General features: G+C 42.8%; 1 protein-coding gene across 1 annotated transcript in view; it reads left to right on the plus strand.

The window, feature by feature from the left end:
- Nucleotides 1-11,547, plus strand: part of emilin1b (elastin microfibril interfacer 1b) — a 28,881-nt gene extending 17,334 nt beyond the window's left edge. The window contains exons 5-14 of the mRNA XM_084927194.1: nucleotides 68-241; nucleotides 331-1,335; nucleotides 2,938-3,271; nucleotides 4,315-4,539; nucleotides 4,624-4,869; nucleotides 6,204-6,395; nucleotides 8,078-8,194; nucleotides 8,842-8,859; nucleotides 8,997-9,131; nucleotides 9,505-11,547. Coding sequence (XP_084783320.1) covers nucleotides 68-241; nucleotides 331-1,335; nucleotides 2,938-3,271; nucleotides 4,315-4,539; nucleotides 4,624-4,869; nucleotides 6,204-6,395; nucleotides 8,078-8,194; nucleotides 8,842-8,859; nucleotides 8,997-9,131; nucleotides 9,505-9,827 — 2,769 coding nt within the window. The 3' untranslated portion in view covers nucleotides 9,828-11,547. The remainder of the gene's footprint in view (nucleotides 1-67; nucleotides 242-330; nucleotides 1,336-2,937; nucleotides 3,272-4,314; nucleotides 4,540-4,623; nucleotides 4,870-6,203; nucleotides 6,396-8,077; nucleotides 8,195-8,841; nucleotides 8,860-8,996; nucleotides 9,132-9,504) is intronic.
- The last annotated feature ends 764 nt before the right edge of the window (nucleotides 11,548-12,311 follow it).

Consider the following 12,311-nt stretch of genomic DNA (forward strand, 5'->3'; position numbering starts at 1 on the left):
AAAAGATGTTTTATGCTGTTTGTGTTTGTGCTGGTGTTTTAATCAGAAACTGTATCACCTTCAACAGGCTCACGATAAAACCCTGGTCAGCATCAACAACCACCTGGTGAACGGGAAAGGTAATGAGTTGGAGGGAGGTGTGTCTGGAGGATCGTTAAGTGAAGGACGGCTGAACTCACTGAAGGAGGAGATCCTGAGCGAGCTGGAGAGGAGAGTGTCGCTGTCCTGCTCCTCCTGCCAGGTATCAGGCAACTTTAATAAGCCGATATTCCAAAATCTTTCTAGCCGGTGTTTTTCAGTAAGATTAAATTCACTGCTGGTTGTTTTCAGGCCGGCGTGGAGGACCTGCGCAAACAGCAGCAGCAGGACCGTGACAGGATTCGAGCTCTGGAGAAGCAGATGAACGCCATGGACGTCCAGTATCGGCAGAGCCTGGACGGGCTGCGGCGGGACGTAGTGCGTTCGCAGGGATGTTGCGACATCATCAGTGACCTCCAAGATCGCGTAACTGATGCTGAACGCAAGATCAGCACGGCCTCTGAGAACTTTGATATTCTGCAGAACCGCCTGGACAGGGAGCTCAGCGGACAAGGTGGCACCAGTAGCAGCGAAAACACTGGGTCCAGAGGACAAGGGTTACCTGTTGGCGGTGAAACTGGCGGGCATGGTAGGGATGCCATGATAACAGAGGAACGCCTGAACAACCGACTGAAGGATCTGGAGCGACGGGTCAACAGCACTATGCAGAAAACCGAAGAGAGCTGCTCATACCTGGAGAACGACGTGAAAGACTACTTCCACAGAGAACTGGACGAGCTGAGGTCCGTGTTTCTGGAGCGGTTTGATGACCAGGCCGACAGGATCACAGACGTGGAGCTGGACGTGGAGCAGGTCAAGGACAGCATAAGTGATCATGACAAGCGGCTGTCGAAACTAGAAAACACCACCTCCCAAATGAGCTGGAGGCTGGAGAAGTGTGGCTGTGTAGCGTCTGAACAAGGAGGAGGAGGAGAAGGAAGAGGGAGAGGTGACGGGGGATATGGAGGTGGAAGTTGGGGAGCAGGAGGGGGTGGATCAACAGGAGAAGGAAAAGAGGGGGGTAACAGAGGGGATGGAGGTGGGACGTGGGGAGCCGGAGGAGGAGGAGGAGGAAGTACAGGGGGAGGAGGACGCTGGGGAGGTACCGGGGGAGGATTACCGGGAACGGGAGGAGAAAGAGACAATTCAACCAAGAAGTCTCTGGAGTGGAGAGTGGTGGCTAACGAGAATCAGATTCGACATTTCAACACCCAACTCAAAGACCTGTCGATGTCCGGAGACTCTCTGTATGACAAGGTGAGTCACACATCTGGCTCAGCACAACAAATAATTACAGGACAGATTAAGAATTCCTTGCATGTTCAAATAAATGTCCTCTGTATAAACACCTTAACGTTATAGCGCATCGACTAGATTGGACTCCTGAGCCAAAGAAAATAATTTTTCACAATAACTCAAAGACTCTTGATGTGCAACAGAAAGTCTTATTATTCAAAATAATGTTATTTTAAAAGCTCCAAAAGGCACCAACAGCTCGAACAGGATTGAGAGGGTGGGTTTAGTGACCTCAATTAGCTGACATGAAGTTTAGCAGACAGCTAGCTTTCACGGTCACCTCTGTTAGCATTTCTGTGCTAGTTGAAGTGGTCCCACCCAAAATGCTGTATAACTTTAAACTTTAAAGGGATTATTCATTAAAAAAAGACCCCACAGAGATGTTACGAAGAAGTAAGCTAGCTGTATAGACTGACACTATCCGGTCGTTAAGTGATGACGTGACGAATCCTACTTCCGGGCCTAAAGTAGTCTGCGTTTAATATGGCTTTTATGTTGTTAACATGTTTAATGTTTTGTATTTTCTTCTATTTAATCTCAAAAAGCTCCTAAAACAGTCAGTGATCACTGTTGACCTCCCTCTGCTTTTATTACCGCTAATCATTTATTTAAGCTCAGGTTTTAAAACCTTAGGATGTAACTACAGCCCAGCCCATGCAGCAGTATATGAATGACTAACCTTGTATTGTGGATGGATTATCTCAGTTGTTCTCCTGGCTGAAGTTTGGTCCTAACCACCGAGAACACTCACGTTAACTTTTATCGAGTGGAAAAAAAGTTAGCTTGTTTATATTATGCTAACATAGCTGTGTCGCTAGCGGTCACGTAGCACATCATTATATACCAGCTAGCCAAACTTCAGTAACCCTAAAAACGTCACTGCTGTTTAGTTTTCTGTCTTCATTAATGTTGGAAGTGATAACAGAGCTGTACATTTTAATTTGTTTCCAAACCCCCACAGTCAGGACATGCTATATTGTATTTACATAGAAGCTAGCGAGCTAACTTCCTGCTAACTTCTAACTCCGTTAAATGTCATAAATTCCGTTTTCATGGATGCCTGGATGTTAAACTCAATTGTTACACCTGGTAGCGCAGAACGCTGATCATTTTATTAAAGATGAAAGACTTTAGACAGTTTTTCAACTCTCAGTAATGCCATAGTGATCGTTTGATATATGGACCTGCAGCGGAGTTTAGGCCCAGACACGGCTAGTGACGTCAGACTTAACGACCGGATTTATCAAACAGGGCTGTAGACATGTTTTTCTGCTGTAGAGTTGGGAATGTAAAACATTGCCTCCAGTGGCCATTTCTAGGAACTGCAGTTTTTTGGCAGATTTTATTTTGTGTTGTTTTTTTATTCCTAAAAGTTGCAGCTTGGTTGGATGTTTTTTATCTTCACCTTTTCAATAATCTTATTTCACAAAGTTTGTAATATTAATCAACGCACTTAAATTAAAACTGTGATGTGTGGATTATAAACTGACGTTTGTGTCAAAGAAGCTCAGATTTTGTGACTATGCAGTCATCTCATTTGTTAATATTTAAATCAATAACCAGGTTTTGGACCTTACCGATGACGTCGGTAAAATCAAAGCCCTGACCGGTGATCACGGAGAACACTTTAACCGAATCGTGACGGTGGTGGAGATGCTGGGCGAGGACTGCGAGCTGTGCGGGAAGGTGGAGGAAGAGCTGCAGAAGATGAAGAATTATTCCCAGAATGCGCTATCCAATATTCAGAACCACATCGACAGAATCCAGAACAGACTGGACTCAGAGGGAGACAGCTGCTTCCAGATGTGCTCAGTCCTGCAGAGTGAAGTCAGTGTTCTGAGGGATGATGTCAGGAGGTGCACCAACCAATGTAAGAGCAACCCGGACATGACCACAGGTCAGATCTGTTCTTTTTTTTTAACTTAACCTCATCTCCTGGTAGAACTGGTAGGGATGTAATACTGGGGCAGGAAAGGGTCAGAGTTCAGAGTCTGGACCGCTGTAGGGACAAAATTGCCTCTCTTTCTCCGTGTCCTAAATCCTGGACACAGATGGGAGCCACTCGAACACAGAATGTAAAATATGTGAGGGATCTTGGAGAATCCTGTGGGCAGTTTTAATTGTCTGTTTTTCACACAGGGCAGACAGAGCTCTAACAGGATGTCCATGGACAGCTTGTATTAGTCTATTATGTCTGCTCAAAGTTTCTTCTGATGTAATACTCAGGGATTTGCTGGGTGGAATGGGGCATTTTCCTCACTACATTTCTGTCCCTGTGTTAAATTATTTCTATCCCTGGTGGAGATATAAAAATATAAACATTTATCCCCCGCTGTGATTTTTAGCACTGCATCTTGAAACCGTGTACAGCACAGTCACATCCAAAACTGATTTCCACCCCGTATTCATAATCCTGTGACCGCAGAGATGAGTCTGCAGAAGGAATATTCTGGAGTCTTTTCATTATGTGGCCAAGCACTGCTGTTTCAGTGTGAAAACTACAGCTAAGTAAATAAAAGATGAATTAAGAGGATTCAGAACTGTAGAGAGGAGATGATCTAACATGTGTTTGAGCTATGTCGAATCATCTGCATTTGAATAATCTACAAAGATGAAATGCGTCTTCTTATTTCAACGTGTTGAACTGCAGTTATGCACCAGGGCGTCCTGCATTAGAAGCCTCTTTTATTTGCCTCTGAAGACATGTTATTTGCATGGTTCGCTCTGATGGTGGAGGTGCTGTGATGAGCTGATAGTGAGCTCCTGAGTGGAAAGATCGATGCTACCTGACCAAAATACAGTCATTTCTGATACTGCTTTTTTCAAGCATCAACATATTTTAAGGGGAAAAAAATCCTGTAAAGCAAAGTTTAATTAAATAGATATTTTTGTTTTTACCACTTGAACACTTAATTCATAGGGAAATTCAATCCCCAATAGGTGTTGATCATGCTAGACCTGGTGGCACAGATGACAACAGTGGACCGCTGGATCCTGCGAAGCCTTTAGATGGCCATAGCGTGATTGAAGGCATCAACAATAACCACCTGAAAACGCTGCAGGGCGAACTGTCCAATGTCATCCTCACCTTCAGCTCTATCAACGACACCCTGAAGGGTCTGGAGCACACGGTCCAGAAACACGACAGCGTCATCACGGACCTCGGTGAGCCGAGCTCGGGAACAAACATAGCTTTGCATTAAATGCCTCCAGCTAGTATTCACTCTGTCACCCTCTAAATCCTGACAGGAAATACTAAGGATAAGATCATCTCTGAGATAGACAAAGTCCAGCAGGAGCTGACAGAGCACATCGAAGACAACCGGAATCGTCTGGATAAGATGGACAGGGACATTCGGCGATTTGAGAGTACAGTGCTTGAGATGGGAGACTGTAAGAGGTCTGGAGACGGGCTTGAGAAGAGGCTGTCGAAGCTGGAGGGAGTTTGCGGACGGCTGGATGGGGTCTCTGACTCCATCCTCAAAATCAAGGAAGGTATGGTTCATTTTGATGGTCATGTCTATAATAATAATGATGGATTGCATTTATATAGTGCTTTTCAAGACCCTCAAAGCACTTTACACTTCCACTATTCATTCACTCTCACATTCATACACTGGTGGAGGCAGCTACAATTATAGCTACAGCTGCCCTGGGGCAGACTGACAGAAGCGAGGCTGCCATATCGCGCCATCGGCCCCTCTGGCCAACACCAGTAGGCGGTAGGTGAAGTGTCTTGCCCAAGGACACAACGACCAAGACTGTCCGACCCAGGGCTCGAACCGGCAACCTTACGATTGCAAGACGAACTGCCAACTCTTGAGCCACGATCGCCCCGATGTTTGCTACTATGTTTAGTTGGACATGCAAATTTGTATTTGAGCTGGTAACAAACAACATGTGTGCCGGTGTCTCCGTGCCTCACTGAGGTTCAGATGATTCAACATGGAGAACATATTGAAATCCGGTAAAAAAGAAATCAATCAAGGAAAAATAAAAACAGTTTCATCGTTCATGAGAAATTGTTTTTCCATGTAGACTTGCATTGTGAATAAGCAGGACAATAATTCAGGAAGAGGAGATTATGTTGGGTTTTTTCTAACCCGTGCATCTGTTAGAAAGGATGTTTACTCCATCTTTCCCTGGTATAGAATGGTAAATGGTAAATGGCCTGTATTTGTATAGCGCTTTTCTAGTCCCTAAGGACCCCAAAGCGCTTTACACTATACACAATCATCCACCCATTCACACACACAGTCACACACTGGTGATGGCAGCTACATTGTAGCCACAGCCACCCTGGGGCGCACTGACAGAGGCGGTATAGATACTACTCTGACTTGCAGGTCAGCTAGAATGTTTACCTGTCTGCTAGTTATCACTTCCGCTAATTAAAGTAACTACTTTTTGCTAAACATAATAAACCAGACGGATGTAACAGCAGTTCATCTTTGTGTACACTCTATGTACATGTTGCAGGATATATTTACAACACCATGCAGGCACCGTGTCCTTACTGGGACACTACAGTGCCCAATATGTGCAAATAAAAACTCCAATCGTGCTGCAGACCGACAGCTGATGCAGCTGTGCTCCAGCTGTGTTGCTGTGGTCAGAAAGTGAGTTCTTCAGCTGGAATTCAGAGAAAGTGAGCTTCTCATTTCTCTGGAAACATCTTTCACTGTGTTTTCTGTCCTGACGTCTTCAACTGGGTGACGTGAGGAAAAAGTTGAGGGTACTGCCGCGTACCGAGTGTGTCATGTTACACGAGAAAGAAGAACATATGTTCCTCGTGCTGATTTTGGTGTTTTGATGTTTTCCCTGTTTAGGACTGAACAAACACGTTTCGAGTTTGTGGACGTGTGTTTCTGGTCTGAATGACACCGTTATCCGTCATGGAGGTCTGCTGGACTTTATCCAGAACGGCCAGGACGACATCCACAGCAGAGTGAAGAACCTGAACTCGAGCTTGAACCAGGTCTCCCGAGACCTGCAGAGTTTGTCAGAGCATGACCTGACGGGTGAGCTGCTCCTTCCTCTGATTCTGTTTGGGGGGGTTTTCAGCTACAGTGTGATTTCTCAGCACAGCTCCGCTCTGATCTGAATAACATGAAAAGAGGGTTGCAGGGTTTTTATTGGCTTGATGTACTGACTTTGTCTTGGGGACCACCAATCATTACAACAGTGCTCTCAGACAGACTTAGATCTCTTAGATTAGATATTTATTATCATCCTGATGTGCTTAAATCCTCACAAGGATATCTGATATAGATAGACTGATGAAAGGTGAAGCTTCTCCGTGTTTACTACAGTTTACCACATGTGAAAGTAAATGTACAGGATGAGCTGCTCAGTTATGTTATTAATATGAAGCGCAAAGATATTTGTCAGAGACGTTTGATGAATTTCCTGAAGTACAGTAAACGTTTTCAGTAACTTTCTGCCCTCTGCTGGACGAATCAAGCAGTACTCAGAATAAACTGGAGGGTTTCACAATGATTCAGAAAAAAAAACACAACGCACGTAAGCCAAAACTGTGAGAAAGTATGTTCATGGTGTTTTGTTTTCTAGGCCCGGCACTGCTCAGCAGAGGTTTGAATGCTCTTTTGATTTACTCACTAACTGCAAAGCTAAAAGGGAGTTTGTGATGTCATCAGATCCAGAGGAAACTCCAGAGTTTGTCAGATGTACATGTTGTTTGTTGTTCTCTGTTTCCACTTGGAATATGTGCCTGGATTGTGAAAACTAATAATAATAGTATCCACAGCTCCACGTATGAAAAAAAAAACTTAAATGTGCCATCTTTTCCTTCAAAGGTCACCTCTTTCTGCACCACTGGACCGCTTCCTGCTCAGCTTCTATTTGTAAATTTTCCTCCTGAAGGCTCATTTCGACCTCATTCCTAGTGCAATTTCACATTGAACGTATTTAGAGAGCACACTTGTAATCTTTATATTAACAAGAAGATCCGCCAGGACTTCTTCACATTCGTGGACTTGTGCAGCATGAATTTATCCCCCAGAGTGAAACCTCCAAAGCAGAGTTCATCTGTAATGTTGTGAATTGACTTTGTGTAGCGCCCAAGAAGGCAGAAGGTAAAGTGACTTTTGCCCACCACCTACCCTATTTGCCTATGACTTCATCCTCTTTTCCCCAAATAAAATTCTGGTTGAAGGGTTGCTGTGAAATCTAAAAATAGCAGTCATGTTGGAGGCGGTGCACGGCTGCTCAAGGAGAGGACCTTGAAGGAAAGATTGCTAGGTTGGAAGAGACTGCAAGGTTTTTATTTTTACTTTTATAAACAGAGCAGTAGAACTTTATTATTGCACTTTGCAACTCGTAACATTTATTTTATTTCACTGTGGATCTGTTTGATGATGCATCGGCAGCCAACAAACAACAGCTTGAACTAAACCTGCAGATTTTGTCTTCAGTGTGTCGTCTGTTGTTCCGCGTCATTAAACATTAATGCCAAGTGAGCTGTAAAAAACTGTTTTGAAACTAAACCCTTCAGCTTCCCCTTCTCCAGTGAACTTAATGAACAGTAACGAATGATTGCGCTTGAATTACTGGGTGAATATAACGAAGCTTTCTAACATTTTAAAGTCTGTTGGCTTCATATCCAGTCAAGTCCAGTAGAAGTCTAAAATTTCAGGATGACTAAAATGTTACAACAAAGCTGAAGGTTTGTGTCATTGCACAGGCCCTCCAGGACCTCAAGGACCTCAAGGACACCCAGGAGAACGAGGCTTCAATGGGCTGCCTGGCCTCCCAGGGCCCCCTGGATTTCCAGGACCACGAGGAGAAATTGGCCCACCTGGTGAGATGGATATTTTACATTTATAGAGTGTGTGATATACAGGAAGACTAAAAGTCGTGAGTAAAGCTATTACTAAGCCAGCTAACATACCTAAAATCATAATTTTTTTCACTACTTCCTGTTTGTTTTTTCACATTAAAAGTACAGGCTAAAAGCTCACTACACTCAAAAACAATGATTTTCACCCTTAGTAAACAGTAAGCAGTAATTTTGAGCAAAAAAGCAACTGAAATATATAAAATAATAAAAAGTATATCAAATCAAATGTTTATACAAACAAATTATCATGAGGAAAAATGGGTTTGGTATAAACTGAATGGGCACCAATCAAGTAAATTTTAATTTACCATCAAGTACTTATGTATCAAAATTGCACGGACAATTTGCTTGTGATAAAATTAGTTGATATCAGCATTTTGGACGTAACATTTGTTTTACTGTAACCTGAAAATTCTTGAGTAAGTCAGGGGCATCATTGGAGGCTGATGAATGTTCATGTTCAGCAAAGCAAACAGCCGACATGTTTCTGTTGTTCATTTCCTTTTTCACTTCTATTTGAAGTTAAACACACTGTTAACTGGTTGCTTTGGGTTTTATTGTTGCACCTTTTTATTATTCCACTGAACATGTCTTCTGGTTTCTTGCAGGTCCCAAAGGGGAAACAGGTACGTCTTTAATTAAGAGAAAAACCGGCTGAAGTAGAAGAACAGTTGTGTGCAGTATTTTCACTGTGATCTGGCTTTTGTTTGTTTCTCTCTGCAGAGCTGTGTGTGTGTCTCACTGTGTCTTTGTATCTTCTCAGGCCTTCCTGGCACTGATGCTCAAATCCCCAAATTGTCGTTCTCTGCTGCTTTAACTGCCCCCATGGACAGAGCAGGAACCATCGTCTTTGACAAGGTCTTTGTCAACGAAGGAAATTTCTACAACCCGAGAACAGGTGAGCACGAACAGAGGCTTGCATCAGCAGGTTGTCCACTAGTCACAGGGTTAAGAGTTCGGACTCTAATCTTCTCCTGGCATTGTGTTGATGTCGATAATTAACCTATAAATTACTTTGATGTTATTTTATGTCCATATTTACTTCCTGTTTGTAATAACTGAAGTAAAGTGATATATTTAAAGGTCAGAACATTAGGATGTTTTTTGGTGATCACTGAACTCCAGTTTAGAAACAGTTTCCTAGTTTTGATCAGAACTGAAACCATCTGCAGCTTAACGAATGTAAAAAAACAACCTGTTAGATATTAAACTAATGCATACATTTCCTGGTTGATCTCTGCTTTAATATACTGTGAACCGGTTCCCTGCAGGTATCTTCACTGCACCTGTAGATGGAAATTACTACTTCAGCGCCGTCCTGACAGGTCACAGGAACGAGAAGATCGAGGCAGTCCTGTCAAAGTCGAACTACGGCATGGCCCGCGTGGACTCTGGAGGCTATCAGCCTGAGGGCCTGGAGAACAACCCCGTGGCCGAGGCTAAAGTTAACCCGGGCTCTCTGGCCGTCTTCAGCATCATTCTGCCTCTGCAGACTCAGGACACGGTGTGCATCGACCTGGTGATGGGCAAACTGGCTCACTCTGTGGAGCCGCTCACCATCTTCAACGGCATGCTGCTGTATGAAGACAAGTGAGCATTTATATCGATTTATGGTGAACAAAAAGGCCTGAGGACCTGAACAGCGCTGTTTAAGATTCATGACAAACCCACAGGAGACGGGTCCATAAAGTATGATGTCACTTCCTAATTTGGGAGTGATCGAGAACTGATGACAGAGTGTTTTTCGATGAAGCTTCCTGGTTGATTTCAGCATCAGTATAACGTGTTTTTAACAGATCACAAAGACTGCACAGAAAACTTTTTCTTCATGTGGATGCCAGAGTGGATTTACTATAAACCCAGTCAGCTGATCTGATGTAGTCACATGGTCTGACCTCAGAGCAGCGCTGTGAGAACCGACGTCCCTGTAAACCAGGATAAGCTGATGCCTGCCAGACCTGCTTCCTCCTACTAGAAAGCCTCTGGAAACACACCGACGCATGTGGTGAAGAGTTCCAGATTTAACCGTGTAACGTGCTGTTAGTGCCCTCTATAGGCCGCAGAGCTCATTACAGCAATAATGTGAACAAGCATTCTGATGATTTATAGATGATTGGCTGCCACCTAAAGTTTGTACTGAGGGCGGTGCTACAGAAAGTTTGTGAAGTCACAAAAATGCTATTAAAGATATCAGTTAATGATCATTAGAGCGGTAGATGTTGAGATAAAGTGGATGTTTATCAAATGTAAGCCCCCTTCTGGGCAAATTAGCATGACTTTAAATGTTAATGCACTGTTACTCGTACCCACCACTCAGTCCACTCCCCCTGTGAAGCGTTTCCTGCCACAACCGCTCCGTCTTGTCCAGATGTTGCTCTGCAGGCATTAGATGCTGACAGATGTAATCAGGTGGTGGGTCAGGTTTTCCACGAGGATGATGTTTAGTGCTGAATAGTGATTTATGAGCCTTCACTCCTGCCCCCTGATGGGGGTTTCCGTCGTCTTTTCTGTTGAGCAGATGTGCTGTTGATTCTTTTTCTTGATCTTCATCATTTTTAAGTGGAAATTGAAAAATGTCATCCCCCAGAAAATGAAAGGATACGTGCTGTTACCTTAAGAGGGGCGAAAACAGAAAGTGGAAAACGGAAATTTTTCTAGCACGCTCTTTGAAATATATTTTTCATTGCTGCAACCAGGTAGATTTAGTGCTTAAAAGGAACAAAACAAAGACTGAAAATAAGCCTCTTAACATGCAAAATTCTTAATTACAGAGAAACAAACTGCTCAGACTTTTCCGTACAGCTGTGCCTGTGACTGGTGAATCTTTGGATATCTGTTATTACTGATGGTGGGATATATCCCATCGCCACCCCCATGCCCTACCCTCACAGGTCAGTGGTCGTCTTGGCAACATGAGACGTTGTGACTTTATATACGATGAAAGAAAACCAAAGAAAGCTTTTTTGCTCTGATGCTTTCTAACAGCAGAATGTTTATCTATTTTCAATCTGTGTGGATTTTCTTTTTAAACTGAGATGAGTTCACATTGTGAATGTTTTTATATTAAACAGCACTTTTTCTTGTTTTTATTGTAATTTTTATGTTCTAACAAATATTTATCACAGAATTTCACATTTATGGACAAACGTTAAAGGATGGAAATACTCCGTATTTTCTTACTGTCAAGAAATACCATAAAAGCACAGTGGTGGAAGAAATATTTTGATCCTTTACTAAGTAATAATACCACATTGTACTGTACTTAAGTAAAGAGAGTAACACCACTTGTAAAAATAAAGAATTACTATTAACGAGTCCTGCAGTCTAAATGTTATTTCAGTAAACAGCATTAACTGTCAGCAAACAGATATTGTTTGATTTAAAACCCAGAAACCAAGCAAACTCTTACAGATGCACAATCTGTTTTTTCTTCGACACACAGAAGGAAATAAATTCACTCGCCATTTTATTACGAGTGTAATCCACATTTGGTTCTGTACTTTGTATTTGTGGCAGTGAAAGAACCAGACATTTATTACAGGGATGAGATCATTGTTTACATTAGGATAACATATTTTTTGGTCTCTTGCTCTTATCGTTTGCTTATGCAGACATGGCTGATATATAGAAGAATGCTATGAGGAACGTATATATAATAAGCTTGTTTATGTTACCTTCGGCTGAACAGTTGGTTAGTCAGCAATGCTAATTTCTGATAAAGCTTTTAAGATTACTAAAACATAAATGGGCAGATGCACTGGTAAAACATGCCCATCCAGGAAGACTGTAGAGCAGGGGTCTCAAACTCGCAGCCCGGGGGCCACTTGTAGCCCATGTCACCCCTACTTGCGGCCCGTATTTTGACCTGAAGAAATTTAACCTCCTAGGACCTGGCGTCCACATATGTGGACATCACATTTTGGGTTATTTAGACCAAAATACTCAATTTTGCTCTACAAGGGCCTGATATCCACTTACGAGGACATTATACTGCTACTGTTCTATCAGAATTTTAAACAAATATCCTCATATGTGGCTCTCATTTGTCATAAAAACTAAAATAATGTAAAAAAAAAAA

This window comes from Perissodus microlepis, chromosome 1 (genome assembly GCF_051167445.1).
Source record: "Perissodus microlepis isolate ML-2025 ecotype Zambia chromosome 1, ASM5116744v1, whole genome shotgun sequence".
Taxonomy (NCBI): Eukaryota; Metazoa; Chordata; class Actinopteri; order Cichliformes; family Cichlidae; genus Perissodus; species Perissodus microlepis.